The following is a 15,667-nucleotide window of genomic DNA, read 5'->3' on the forward strand; positions in this document are numbered from 1 at the left end:
TTTTAAAGAAATTGGGTACTCGTGCACTTATTGATCCGTGCTGAAATAATAACGTTATTATTTAAAAAGCCATTCTTAACATTGGGAGAAGAGGGTGTTTTGTACCTATTCTGTACTTTAACCTTACAATTGAATGAAAAAAAACAGTAAATTTTTAGATTAGGTCCACCTCCACAATTTTCTTTTAAATGACGACTTTTCTAGGTTTTTGACTATGCTGAATACGGAAATCGCATTGAAATTTTGCAGAAATAAGTAGTTATCGAGATATTAAAAATTTGTATAATGCATTGTAATCTCTGGCAGCCGTCTTCTTTATACGCTTACGCGCGTAAAAAAGCCAGCCGCCAAATAATACAATGCATAAAACAACTATCTGTATCTCGATAACTACTTATTTCTGCAAAATTTCAATGCGATTTCTGTATTCAGCATAGTCGGAAACATTTAAAAGTCGTCATTTAAAAAAAAGTTGTGGAGGTGGACCTAATCTAAAAAAAATACCAAAAAAACATAAACCTTTAATTAAGTTTGGAAATACGATTTAAAAGAATAGCGTGGATCAGTAAGTGCATTAGCACCCATTAATCGACTCACGTGACCTTATTGACAAATAAGGTCTGGCTACAATGTTGAACGCGCCATTCACATTGTTTTTTTGTTTTTTTTCAAGTTAAATTCAACTTTCACAATATATTTTTATTTTTTTATAATTTCACAATATCTTTTTTTAATAATAAATTGTTAGTTAAAAAAGCACAGAATAGTTACAAAACACCATCCCCTCTCTATGGTAAGAATGGCTGAAAAAAAATATTTGATACTCATGTAGAGAGTGATCCGTGCTGAAATAATAACATTATTATTTAAAAAGCCATTCTTAACATGGGGAGGGGAGGGTGTTTTGTATCTATTCTGTACTTTAACCTTACAATTGAATAAAAAAACATATCATAAAACTTTAATTAAACTTGGAAATTTGAAAAATACAAACGGTGATGGACACTGTTGATGATGTTAAGTTTGAGAAAATGATTTAAAACTAAAAAACTAAACAAAATACTATCAGAAACCCACCGAATATGCCAGCCTATGTCACAATAACATATAATCAGTAGGTGTCTGACATTGTTTTGTATAGTTTTTAACTGATTTTCCCAAACTTAACGTATTCAACAGAGTCCGCGACCATTCGTCTTTTTCAAATACATAAACACTGCATTTTTGAGCCGATTAAACATTTTACATTAAATAAAAACACTAAAAAATTATCCAGTTAGATAGAAACGTAATTTACCTTACCTTTACTTTCATTTATTCGTTTTTGAACAACTTTTTTGAATCTGTGTATAGTAACACCCCCCCCCTTACCCAAATATTAATTAAAAACTCACATTTTTTAATACAATAAAAAAGAAAACTATTTAGCGTTTCAATGGTTTAGCAACTTTCGGCTTAATCCACTGAATGTTGGTCGAGCCCAAGCCATGATTGATGGTAACTCCCGAGGATCCGGATCCAATTCTGCAAGAGTACTATATTTATTTTCATTTTCGCCTTTTTGTTTTTACTTTTTGGAGTGGATTGCTGTACTAAGAATATAAGGAACATGCATTTTCTCTTTTTATTAGAATTTTCCATTACACGAAATTAAGCCACAGCAACGCGTGGCAGGGTACAGCTAGTGTATATATATATATATATATATATATATATATATATATATATATATATATATATATATATATATATATATATATATATTTGCTAGTGATGGGACGATTCCAATATTTTTCCCGATTCTAATACAGTTACTGATTCCTTGCTAAATTTCCGATTCCGATTCCAATTCTTTATAAATCTCCAATTATTTAACTATAAGATTGTTATTTTCTCCGATTTTCGTAAAAACACATGTTAAATGTGCAGATATTTTCCTAAACATAAAAATAACTTGTGGAGGATGATTTATCGATTTTAGCTTGTATTTTAAAATCAATAAATATTTATTATTTTATCATTATTACCAGCAATGGAAGATTTTACTTTAAACAAAATCAAATATAAAAAAGACAATTAAAAGAATCGTTTTGGCATTGGAAAATAGGTATCAATTTTTCCGATTCCAATACCCCAAAACATTTTGATTTTTCCGATTCCGATTAATCGTCCCAACACTAATATATATATATATATATTGAGGGACATGTATACATTCACACACATATACATATATGCATATATGTATATATTGAGAGAGAGAGAGAGAGAGAGAGAGAGAGAGAGAAAGAGATTAAACAGAATTTCAAATAGTCCTTTGAAAGACATGCAAAATCATTTACTTACCATTGTATATATCCATGGTGTGCCTCCAATTTTTTATAATCTCCCTTCCAGAAAGTTAATATATTATCAATGTAATCACCTAAAATATAAAATATATTATATATAATTACAATTTAAGACTGAAACACAAATTTCAAAAAATTAAATTTTCTTGTCAAGTCAATATAAGTGAATAGACTATTTGGTGACACCTGCCACTCCAAAATAAGGACACCTTACTTTTACTAATTTTTATGGTAAGTCTGTATTTAAAATGGTTTTATTTCAGTTTTTTAAATGAATTTATGAAAGAAAGGTGTTATTACATACTTCTTGGATTATCCATCTTTAACAGAACTCATAACGATAGCTGACTGAAAAACTACAGGAGCAACAATAATAGCATTGTAACCTTTAATAACACTATTTTTGTGATGATCATTGTAGTTGTTACAAAAAATTGGTTATTAAGGCTACTAAAAAATGGTTGGATCATTCTACTGCTCCAGAAAGGACCTGCGTTATGTTGTTAGTCTACCGGAAAACATCGGAAAGTAAAATAGTCGATTATTGTGATGAGTATTAGAATGCTTGAGTATTATGATTTGTAAAAGTAAAATGTCAGAAGCAATGTTATTAAAGGGAAATAATTATTTACAGTTGAAATATGTACATTTACTAGTTTGCAGGAATGTAGGAAACATAGGAATGTTAAAACAAATAAGAATGCATCAAGCAGTTTCAGGAATTTAGGATAAAGAAAATGAATAAATAAAATACATTTTGGAAAAACAACAGGTGATGTGTTTTGATGCTACATAGTGACGTGAGAAATGAAGTAAGTTTTATAATACAAGTATAAAGTAGATTGAACAGTCTGTAACTGAGAGTTGTAGAGATAGATGATGGCAGTTATGGGAGCACTGGACTGAGTAAATGAACATATGTAGCTGTGGAGAAGAAAAGAATTCACAACCACAATAAATGTAAATATGAAACAACTTGGTTGTTTGAGTTTTTCGTGAGAGACATGGTTACATTTCAGAAGTACGTTAGAACAGACGATAATGGTTGTGATTCAAGGTTAGTCATTCATTGTCCAGTACAAATGTAAAAGATGTTTATTTGTCCTTCTGTCTACAAACTGTTTAGTATGTTGACATGTACAGATAACTATTATACACACATCAACAAGAGAAACATTTATACACCAGATGATTACATATTGAGAGATGTCACACACATTAAATAGAGGACATGTTAACAAGATAAATAGACTCATTACATACAACTCACATATATACACACATTATATCACCCAGTATACAACACCTGACTTCTGATGCAATATCTCTACCTATATAAGAATCAGATAGGTGGTGCTTTGAATAAGTTTCCAAAGTTTTTTCATACAGGCATTTAAAATTGTCATAGACTCTTGAAAATTCAGTATGTTATTGCTATACATCTTATGAGATGATTGACTAATTTTTATGATTTCAGATTCGAATGAACAGCTACAGTAGGAATTGGAATACAACCTACTAAAGCCTGACTGTCACAGCTGGTGAATTTCAAAAATGCAATTTGGATGTGAGGACATTTTAAAAGAATGATATGCAATAAAATTTTGTTTTAAACTTGGAAAATTGCAACAGAAACATATGGAATACTTCAGACTGCTTTTGGACCATCTTGCATGAATTGAGTATCAGTTTTTGAGTGGCATAAGGGATTCAAGGGAAAGGAGGGATGATGAGAGGTGTGGAAGGAGTAAGGAAGTCAGAACACCAGGGTTGATTGGTCAAATAAAGAATTTCATGGATAAGGACTGTCGTGTGTCTATAGAGACAATAAGTGCACAGTTTGATGACAGTATAGGGTACTGTACACATGATTATTCTAAAAAAAAAAAAAAATGAAAATATGGAAGATTTGCACAAAGTTTGCCCCGAGGGTATTCAGAAGATCAGAGTATTTGACCAAGATGGGCATCAAGACAATTCTTCACCCTCCCTATAGTTCAAACCTTGCTCCCTGTAAGTTTTGGTTATCTTCTAAGCTCCAGAAAAAACTTAGAGGTTGTTGTTATGAGACAATTGAGGAGATGAAAAAGCTGGGCCGAGGGTCATTGACACAAGGGAACTTCCAAGTGAAAAGAGGACTTCCATGAGGCCGTTCAGAAGAGGTTGGAATAGTACAAGTGCATTTCATCCGGAGGATATTACTTCAAAGGGGACTAGAGTTTCAGGTGTGTACTATCAATAAAACTGCCCATACAAAAAAAAAAAGAGTCTGGAAACTTATTTAAGGCATCTTGTATGTTCTAAGATGGAGCACTGCTGTCACATCTGCAAAGGTGCTACTCAAAGTTCAAAATCGATTTCATAATCTGGCGAGAATGATCTCTTTTGTTAAAAATAAACATAAAATGTAATCTAATCAACTACAGTCAATAACGTCCTGAAGATCTTCATTTTTCTATTGACTACTACATCAAGATGTAGGAGCGGGTGGCACTCCTTTGCCAGAATTGCTTTACTTATCCTTGATTCTTCACTTATAATGATGATTGTTTAGCAAGGATGGCATCAAATATCATGTTTTGAGTCTTTGATATGATTTGAATAATGACTGAACCCCAGTCTCTCTGCCCATTAGCAAACACTCAAACCAGTATGCCAAATCGGCTGACCCCTTAAATCATACCTACTAACCTATTGCATCTGGCATACCATATCTACAAAAGCACAGTAACATGTAAAACTTATTTTGGAATTTTTGAGATGAAGATTGATAAGTTGTAGTATTAGGATTATTTGGACTACTGTTCTCATCTTGGATGTTATTCTCACGACGTTTAATACATTTAATACAACATGGAGATCATTAATTATAAATTATAGATTAGAACATCACTCGGAAAATAAATTAATAAAAATGTATACATCTTTATATATATAAAAACAGGTAGGTGTATATACAATGTAATTTTAAAAACTAATAAATGGATATATTCAAAATAATACAATGCGTAACATTTTTTATAAATGTTAACATTTAGGGATTACCTATATATATAGGTTTCTGCTTTTTTTGGTAAAATGTGTTTTTTTTCCATTATATTTCACTCTTTGGGTATACAAATCATTTTGCTTAGAAGCTCAATGTTTGTTAAATATAACAACAGAGCATATATAAAAGAATAACAGGGTAGCTACATTCCAAGGTCCAAATATTTATTTTTCATGCAACACAGCTCAGCTCCTCCAAAATTTTGGTGCATTGTTTACAGATTCGTTTCATTATACAGAAACAATTATTATGTCAATAGCGATTTTCGCATGCATATATGCTTTAGAAAACACATGGTGCTAAGTTTTCTATGAATTTTCTTTTTGCTTCCTTTTTTCTTTTTTCCGACATTATATGATCATGCATTTTTTTCTTTCTAAGCAAAGAATTTCTATTTTTCTGAGGAGTCTATGCATGAAAAGAGTTGATCTTGACATGATAATAACTGATTGTTTCTGCATAACGAAATGGATCTGTAAAAAATGTATTGAAATTCTAACAAGTTGAAGAAGCTGTTCTGCATGAAAAATAAATATTTGGATCTTAGAATGCACCTATACATTTATTATTTTTGTATGAACTAATTATTATGAATTTTGAAATATATATGCTCGGAAACCTGGTGAGTGACATTGGCATAAATTTTTTGTAAATTTTACCATTTAGGATGTGTGAATGAATTAAATGAATTATTTAAACTTTTACTCGAGTTGCAATGCTATAAGTGTTGCTCCTGTAGTTTTTCAATCGGCTATCGTCATGAGTTCTGTTAAAGATTGATAATCCAAGAAGTTTGTAATAACACCTTTCTTTCATAAATTCATTTAAAAAACTGAAATAAAACAATTTTAAATGCAGACTTACCATAAAAATTACTGTCATAAAGAAAGAAAGCTGCCCCCATGGATTAAATAAAGAGTTCCATTCGAAATTCTGTACAAATTTCCGAGTTTGACAAGATGAACCTAAAGAAGATTGAAGGTTACACCGTCTGAAACATTGTTGGAATAACAACCAAGATGAGAACCATAGCGTGAATAATCCAAATAATAAAAATGTCAAAATTTATTTGCTGTGAAATTTTATCTTTGACTTTCTACATTTGATCTTTATTTTTGAACCATCATCTTTGAAAAGATACCCCCTGTGCAACATACAGACATACAGAACATTATGAATCAGTTGTCTTACCGTTTGGTTCCGAAGGAATCTGGTTTGAGTAGAAGGCAACATTCGGATGTTTAAAATCTGAAATAGAAATAAATACAAAAGTTATTCAAAAGAATATGTTTACTCTTTTTTTCTACTGAATCAATACTAATTGAGGCCAAAAACCACTCAAAGATAATGTTTAATAAGATGAACGGACTGTTAATAGAATGATGAAAAATATAATCAGAGGATTGAAAATAATAAATGGGAATGAAGTTTGATTACTTACAGGGGCGGTTCATAACAAGTATTTATTTTACATTGTATTTGAAGATAACCATGTTATAGTATTCAAGGAAGCAGTCCTATGGTAATGTGTTCCATAGATAGGAAGTTCTTGAAAAGAAACTGTTCCTAGAAATTTTGCCTGACACTGAAAAAAAGCTTATGAGATAAACAGAAAGTTTATCTATATGAGTAAAGTGTTAAATGAAGAACACGTGAAAGACAAGTTTAAAACCAAACGATATTAACAAACTAACAAAAGGAAGTGTGGTAGAAAAGTTGAAGGACACACTGTAGGAGGCAACAGATCAGTTTCATAGGTTGATTAAACGGCCATGAAGACATAGGGTTATGTGGTTGTAGAAGGAAGAAGTTAATTTGTGTAGAAAAAAAAGCAGAAAAGATGGAGTGAATGGAGAAAAGACTCAGCCAGAGATAGGTTTGTTTAAAAGACAATTTCTAAAAGCTATCCAACATATGTTATCATGGACAAAAGGGACATTAAACCCATGATGATGATGATAAGCACCTGGAGTAGAATGGGAAATTCTGTTCAGCTGTGACAGGAGATATGAGGTGCCTTAAATAAGTTTCAGACTTTTTTTGTACAGGCATTTAAAATTGTTGTAGACTTTTGAAAATTCAGTATCTTATGAGATGATTGACCAATTTTTATGATTTCAGATTCGAATGAACAGCTACAGTAGGAATTGGAATATACCTTACTAAAGCCTGATTGTCACAGTGAATTTCAAAACTGCAATCTGGACATGAGGACATTTTAGAAGCATGATATGCAATAAAATTCTGTTGTAAATCTGGAAAAAATGCCACAGAAACATATGGAATGCTTCAGATTGCTTTTGAACCATCTTGCATGAATCGAACATCAGTTTTTGAGTGGCATAAGAGATTTGAGGTAGGCATAGAGTCTGTGAGGGATGGTGAGAGGTGTGGGAGGAATAAGAAAGTCAGAGTTAATTGGCCAAATAAAGAATTTCTGGATAAGGACTGTCATGTGTCTATAGAGACAATAATTGTACAGTTTGATATCAGTGTGGGAACTGTACACACACTTATTCACTAGGAACTGAAGATGCAGAAGATTTGTCCCAAGAGTGCAGTCCATAACTCCATCTTTGTCACAGACCATTTGATCAAGATGGGCATCAAGACAGTTCCTCACCCTTCCTATAGTCCAGACCTTGCACCCTGTGACTTTTAGTTATTCTCTAAACTCAAGGAAACCCTTAGAGACTATCACTATGAGATAATTGAGGAGATAAAAGAAGCTGTGATGAGGGTTATTGACATGCTCACACAATGGGGCCTTCCAGAAGTTGTTGGAATGATATAACAAGTGCATTGCAGCCAGAGGAGAGTACTTCGAAAGGGACAAGAGTTTTATGTGTTTACTCTCAATAAAAGTGCTGATATGAAAAATTTGGAAACTTATTCAAGGCACCTGCTACTTATTGCGAGTGTCTTACAAGAAGGAACCTCAGACTAAAGCCGATTTGTAAAGTCTTCATGGAAATAATGTTAGAGTAGAAAATAACTAACAACAGAAGGGAATTTCAGAACAGAAAAGACCTTCAGTCACTAGATTGTGAAGTCCATTTTGCATGATAGCAAGGCCAAAACAGCGTTTTGCGTAGCACCTCCCCAGATGTGGTAACAGTGTTCTATCTTAAAATGTATCAGGCTCTTTAGAGGATTGCTACATACTTACAATGGTTAGATGTGACACACATGCTTCCACTACAGGATGGAATGATAAAATTATTGCCCTAGAAAAGATGACATGATTCCATTTCCATTTGATGAAAACCGGTTTTCATTTTTGTTGCAGACCATCTACTAGTTGGCCAGTTGTGTACAAATCCCAAGAGTGATAGGAGCCTTCTCTCATGTCTGAAAGTGACACACTGTTCAATGAGCGAGATTGGAGATACGCCACTGTACAACTCATGCTCTCTACAAATCCAAGTTATGACAACAGGATCATTGTCAGCACTCTCAAAATGCATCATTGGATTGCTTTGAATAACAGGGATGTGCCCAGGGTGATGAAAACAAAGTTTCCAGCCACGGTTACGGTCATCATGCCATCTCACATCTTCGAAGTCGGCTTGAAAGTCAACACCAAAGTGTACCTGGATTTGCTGAAGAATGTGGTGATCCCCTGGTGCAATCAGATGGCGTTGGCAGACCCTGGATGTAGCAGCAGGACTTAGCATCAGCTCACAAGGCCAAAGAGCCTTAGGCTTGGCTTCAGAAAGAGTGTTACGACTTTGTATACTTCTCTCATTGCCCCCTCCTCCTCCCCAACCTGAACCTGCTGGACTACTTCGTTTGGTCATATGTCAAAAACATCACCAACATGACCTCCCACAACACCAAAGCCAGCCTGATCGCCGCCATCCGCCGAGTATTTGCCAAGCTCCTGCTTGCACTTTTGGAAAAAGCATGCTCCTAGTTCTGGACCTGTATAAAGGTGGTGATTGAGGCTGAAGGTGACTACATTGAATACATGTCAGCTCTATTACATATTTAAAGTTACCTGAATTGATTATTTTTAATAAAAGTTTTAAAATAAAGCTGTAGTGTTGTTTTCTTCAGGGCAAAACTTTTATCATTTCACCCCTTAGAACTTCATAAACGACTTATCCAGTTTCAAAATAAAGAAAAACTAAAAAATACTATCTCAGCTAATCCATGCACAGCCAGCTCTACCTTTCTGAATTCACCAACCATGGTATAATAGTTAAAAAGTGCTCTGGGGCCGCTTATGTTTGATTTCTCTTATCCATACTGAAAATGTGGCTGGAAACATAGATGTACAATAAACATTTTCCTCTTTTAATCACACGTGGGAGAGGTATATAACTGAGATGAAAAATGTCTAGACAAAAATGTCATAAAATATCTTCCAATTAAATTGACTGTACTGGCAAAAAATTTGTACATGCCTAAAGTCATGTAAAAGTGAGCTTGGAAAGAAAGAAGGGGTTCAATATGGAGTTAATCATGCAAAGATTAGCAACCATGATGCATCCAATCCAATTTCATATCAAAGTATTTAAACATATTCAGGCTGACCATGTATTTTGGCAGCTTGAAACCATTACCCAGCAACACAAACCAAAAAAAAAAAAGCCTTTCAACGATTCACTTAGAATCATCGCCAATTTCTGTGAGTTTCCACCAAGTTCTCCATATGAAGATGAGGTGATGCGGTACAACATAGTTGCAGCATATGCTAATCGGCATTTTTGCATTTGTGGAACACATTAACATAGGATTGCTTCCATGCAGATTATAACATGGCCCCTTTCGAATCCAATGCCAACAAAAACTTATCATAAACTATCCTTATGTTATCAAACTGTATGTATTCCATTAATCATTTTAAAATAATGTTTGTTATAATATTAAAAAAAATTCTTTTGCAGTTTTTGGTCCACTAACTAAGAATTGGAAAAAAAAATGGTATAGGAAAATGTAAGTAAAATGAAGATGGATGAGGCTGGAAAAATCTCAAATGTTCAGTGATATCCATATAAAGCAAAGATCAAGTTATGGATTTTACTAATCATGTATGATACATTAAAGCACGACAAATGTTTAACAAATCATGAAAACTGACTTTGCTGATTCTCTATGTGATATTTAGGCATGTCATTTGAGCAACCTGGGATTCTTTTGTCAAGAACAACAAGAAATAACCGATTTTAATTTTTTTTTTTTTTTTTTTTTTTTTTTTTTTTTTTTTTTACAAAGGCATCACCACATTATCAAGGCCCAGAGGCCACTCAAGGATAAGGGTTAAAGAGTGTACAGTAGAAGTTGGTCAATATAGTAATCATTAGTAATGAAAATTTGGTAAATTTAATAACTTATATGGAACGGCTCATCAAGAACTTATTTACCTTAGACTTGAAGACAACCATATTGTAGTCAGCCGGAAAGCAGGAAAACGGAAGACAATTCCACAGGCGTGCAGTTCTAAGAAAGAAGCTTTGTTCATGGAATCTATGTTTAGGTTTAGGCACAGATAAAGAGTGGGGGAAATTATTGATAGTGTTTACAGCTAGACGAGTGTTTCTTGTGAAAGTTTGGCGAGGGGGGACCATAGATTGAAGCTCAGTTGAACACTTTCCATGAAAATAACGATACATCAGAGACAAACTCGCAACATCTCTTCTGTGAGATAGAGGTTGTAAGGAGGAGAAAAGGACATCTGCTACGAGGCTACGAAGTCTATTTTGAACTCTATCAAGGCAGGACAAGTCCTTTCTAGCAGCTCCTGCCCAGATGTGGCAACAGTATTCCATCCTTGGACGTAGACGGATTGGTATGGATTGGTATTTTTTTGCTAAAAACTTTAGTAAACATTAAAAAAGTTCTTTTTGTTTTTTGTTTTTTTTCAGACTGATGTGTTGACATTTACGGGGATTAAATGAATTGTTGATATATTTACTTTTTATTGTTATTTCATGGGTAAAAATTAACTACTAAAAGAAAACAAAAAAACTTTATTTTTTTATAAAGATTTTTAGTGAAAAAACGAAAGAACAGGAGTAATTTGTCATGTCTAAATTTTTCATGCCTTTATTTATATCACATAAATAGAAAATCAGGATAGTTGTCACACGTCACACATTAATTTGTTGTACATGAACAGTAAAATCATATATACATTATTTTATACATAACAAAGCCCTGTAACATGAGTAAATGTTAGTTTTACAATAAGAATTTATTCAATTTGAGCAATTGATTTTGGAGAATTTGCAATAAAATGTACACCCTTAAAATTTTATTATACACAGCTGAAACCACTCTCAATAATTTTACCCACTCTTTATCTGTGCCTAAACCTAAGTGTGGATTCCATGAACAAAGCTTCTTTCTTAGAACTGCGCCCCTGTGGAACTCTCTTCTATTTCACTGTTTTCCAGCAGATTACAATATTGTCATCTTCAAGTCCAACGTAAACAAGTTCTTGATGAGCCATCCCCTTAAGTAATCCAATTTACCAAATTTCCACTACTAACGATTACTACGTCACTGTGCCATTGACTACCGTACACTCATTAACACTTATCCTCGAGTGGTCTGTAGGTCTTGATAAGCAGAGATAAAAAAAAAAAAAGAAAAAAAAAAGAACTTTTTTGGCTCTTAAATAAATTTAGAACATTATTTTCATACAAAACAAAACCAAGTTTTAACATAATTATCAGTCGATATTATTTTAGGACTACCAATGGGTAGACATAGATACATTAAAAAATAAATTAAAATTTTCTGTCAGGACGTTTTATTGCATGCATACATGTTATTGTGCAAGAAATATATTTCAATTTAAATTTACATAAAATCAGCCTAAATTTAATGAAATCTAAAGAAAACACATTTTAGTCCTGGCCAACATTGGGTTTACTTTTCAATTAAGAAATTGATTATGTTAGAAACGGTTACACTAATGAAGGAAAAGTGTTATGTTGCGGTGCAATCAATCCAACTGGCTTGGGGTTGACCAATGAAAAATAGCTTAAAACTTTTTAATATCAACTTACCTGCAGCAGTTTTTTTCTTCTTCTGTTTAGCCTGTAACAACAAAATGTTACATTATATATTTTATATGAAAAACAAAACTGTCATGTTTTTTATATAAAAAGAAAAAAAATCAGAAAAAAAAAATCAACAAAATGTTTTTTTTCATTGAATATGGATGGGAGGGGCTGATAAGTTAAAATCAAAGCAAATAGCTTGATTTGAGAATTGGAGTCTGAGTTGTGTGATTCAGAGCAAATTTATTTCTTTTGCAATTTTAAGAAAATTTATTGTTTGAGGAGTGCAAGTTAGCACAAATTCAGTACTTCAGTCAAAGATGATATGTTTAATAGTTATTGAGTTTGTTTTATCCCATTTTTATTCTTGCATGTGAAAATACAGCAATACTAGGTGTTTTGAATAAGTTTTCAGACATTTTTCGTATGCACACTTTTATTGATAGTACACACATGGAACTCTAGTCTCCTTTGAAGTAATCTCCTTCAGCTGCAATGCGCTTGTAGTACTGTTCTAACAACTTCTGGAAGATCCCATGTCACAGCCTCTTTCATCTCCTCAACTGTCTCAAACAACAGCCTCCAAGGGTTTCCTTGAGCTTAGGGAATAACCAAAAGTCACAAGGAGCAAGGTCTTGATTATAGCACGGATGCCTAGCTTAGTCAAATAGTCTGTGACAAGGATGGAGTTGTGGACTGGAGCATTGTCCTGATGAAAATGCCACTGACCTGACTTGAAGAGTACTGGCCTCTTCCAACAGAATCTCTCCCTTAAAACCTTAATATAGCATTCTTTGTTGACTGTCTGTCCAGTGGGAACCTAGTGTATGTAGATCTTGTCTATGCTGTCAAAAAAGGGATCATCATAAGTTTCAAGATAAATGCTGAAACAGGTGTGATAACGACAGCTTTAATGAAAAGTTGCGACGACAAGAGCAATTTACTTAGCATGCAATAAATGTATGCAAACAACAGAAAAACACACAATTGCACAGATAGGAAGTTAAGTTGCTGGATTTTTTTTTTTTTTTACAAGGTCACCACTTATCAAGGCCCGGAAGCCACTCAGGGATAAGGGTTATTGCATGTACAGTACGTTAGTGTGGAGATTTAATTAAGTGTCTACTTAAGGGTGCGATTCATTAGGAATTTATTTACGTTGGACTTGAAGACATCCAGGTTGTAGTCAGGTGGGAAGCAGGCAGATGGAACAGAGTTCCACAGGTGTGCAGTTCTAAGAAAGAAGCTTTGTTCATGGAATCTACATTTTGATTTAGGCACAGATAAAGAGTGGGGAAAATTTTTGACAGTGGTTTCAGCTAGATGGGTGTTTTTCGTAAAAGATTGGCGAGGGAGGGGGCAGAGATTGGAGCTCAGATGAGCACCTGCCATAGAAATAACGATAAAACAAAGATAGGCTTGCAACTGCTCTTCTGTGGGAGAGAGGTTGCAGGGTAGAGAAAAGGGCATCCCCCACTAAGCCACAAAGTCTATTTTGTACTCTGTCAAGGCAGGATAGGCTGTTTTTAACAGCTCCTGCCCAGATATGGCAGCAGTATTCCATCCTGTGACGTTTGGATGTTTGCAAATGTGTTCTCCATGGGAACTTATATAATTAATGATGTTAAAATAACTGCTTGCATGTTGGATTTACTCAATTAAGGTACGTTTTGCGCAGAAGTTAAGGTCTTTCCTTACAACCTGTTTCAATGGCTTTGATTGTAATGCAATCAGGCTAATAACAACCAATATTTGTGAATTAAGGAATGAGTAATGGCTAAATCTGACTGCTATCAGAGAGCTTTCTTATGATATAGTAACCATGATCCAAGATGGTGGGTAATGAGGAAGGTGAGGAAAGAGTCGGGTAAGTCTCAGCAACTAACATCGATGGCATCTGTCACTGAGGGGTCAAATCGTATCCTGCTTGGGTTGAAAGAAGAAAAGGTAATAAAAAGGAAAAAGGTGTGCAGGAAATTTTATAGGCTAGTTACATGACTCATAAGGGAGCAGAAATTGGGGTTGCCTATTAGCCAATCCATAATAAATTAAAATATAGTTGATCAACGTAAATTTTAAGGACATTAAAATGAATAAATATTTCGTTTTTTTATTTAGTTGCTGTTTTTTTTCTTTTACACGAAATGCTTAGAAATGGTAAAGAAATGGAACAATGATATAGAACTAGAAATCAGTAGTATTGTTAATATTTTCTATTTTCAATGAAAATAGGAAGCATTGCTTTCACAAGCACAAGATTTGTGTTGTACGTTTTTTAAATATTTGTTAGTATGAATAAGTTATATAATAATATGAGACATCATTGAGCTACAACAGCTATCTTTATTATTACCCAAAAGGAAGTAACTCGTACAGTTATAACAACAAAACATGGTTAGATAATCCATATAATGACATCCCTCTTTTATTAAAGGTGTTTCAGATATAAACGTTTCCGTTTTGTTAGAGAGGAGGGGGTTTATAACACGACCCAACCTCGACATTGTTCCTGATGGTTTGGTGTTGCTGGACTGTATTTTATGTGTAAGTCTGTGTATTTCTGCAGAGGGAGTGCAGATGCTGGTGTGTGTGTTGGAAGTTTCTGCAGGATGTATGTTTGGAATATTAGATGGTGTAAGTTGAGTGTAATGTGGGGGTGTATTGTGCAGAAATATCTGTGTCATATTGGAAATGTGGGGATCTTTCTTTAAATGTCTGTAGTTTCTGTGAAGAATCTAGATAATCCATCAGTCAGTAGGATCTCATTACCTGGTTAATACTTGATGAACATATATTCTTGTAGTCTCAGTAGTATTCATTGAAGTTGAGGAGGCGCTGCTGTTAAATTCTTCAGGCAAATCATTCCCAACGATTTGTGATCACTTTCAACTTCTAATGAACAACCATAAATATCTGTTTGAAAATGTTCACAACCAAATACAACAACCAAGAGCTTCTGCTTGATATTGGCATAACACTGCTCTGTTTTGATCAACAATTCTGAAACGAAAGCTATGGGTTCACCTTGTTGGATTAACGTTGCTACCAATCCTCTGGATGATGCATCAACTTGTATAATGGACTTTTTTTGAAGGATCATAATAACAGAGTAAAATTTCCTTGCATATTAAGTCTTTTATCTTTTACAGCGATTTCTAGTGGTTTTTGCTCCATTCGTAGTCAGCATCTTTTTTCAAAAGTTCTTTTAGGTTTGCCATGACATCTAAAAACCTAGGAATGAATGGTGCTATATA

General features: G+C 33.7%; 1 protein-coding gene across 4 annotated transcripts in view; it reads right to left on the reverse strand.

Annotated features, from left to right (window-relative positions):
• The window catches only part of LOC145252837 (opioid growth factor receptor-like protein 1), a 90,230-nt gene that overhangs the window by 25,878 nt on the left and 48,685 nt on the right, over window positions 1-15,667 (reverse strand). For all 4 annotated transcript variants that reach the window (XM_080112811.1, XM_080112808.1, XM_080112810.1 and 1 more), the window contains 3 exons: window positions 12,420-12,450; window positions 6,592-6,648; window positions 2,347-2,425 (listed from right to left, as the gene is read on the reverse strand). In XM_080112811.1, coding sequence (XP_079968937.1) covers window positions 2,347-2,425; window positions 6,592-6,648; window positions 12,420-12,450 — 167 coding nt within the window. The remainder of the gene's footprint in view (window positions 1-2,346; window positions 2,426-6,591; window positions 6,649-12,419; window positions 12,451-15,667) is intronic.

The sequence above is a fragment of the Euprymna scolopes genome, chromosome 29 (genome assembly GCF_053919585.1).
Source record: "Euprymna scolopes isolate OS-2025 chromosome 29, ASM5391958v1, whole genome shotgun sequence".
NCBI lineage: Eukaryota > Metazoa > Mollusca > Cephalopoda > Sepiida > Sepiolidae > Euprymna > Euprymna scolopes.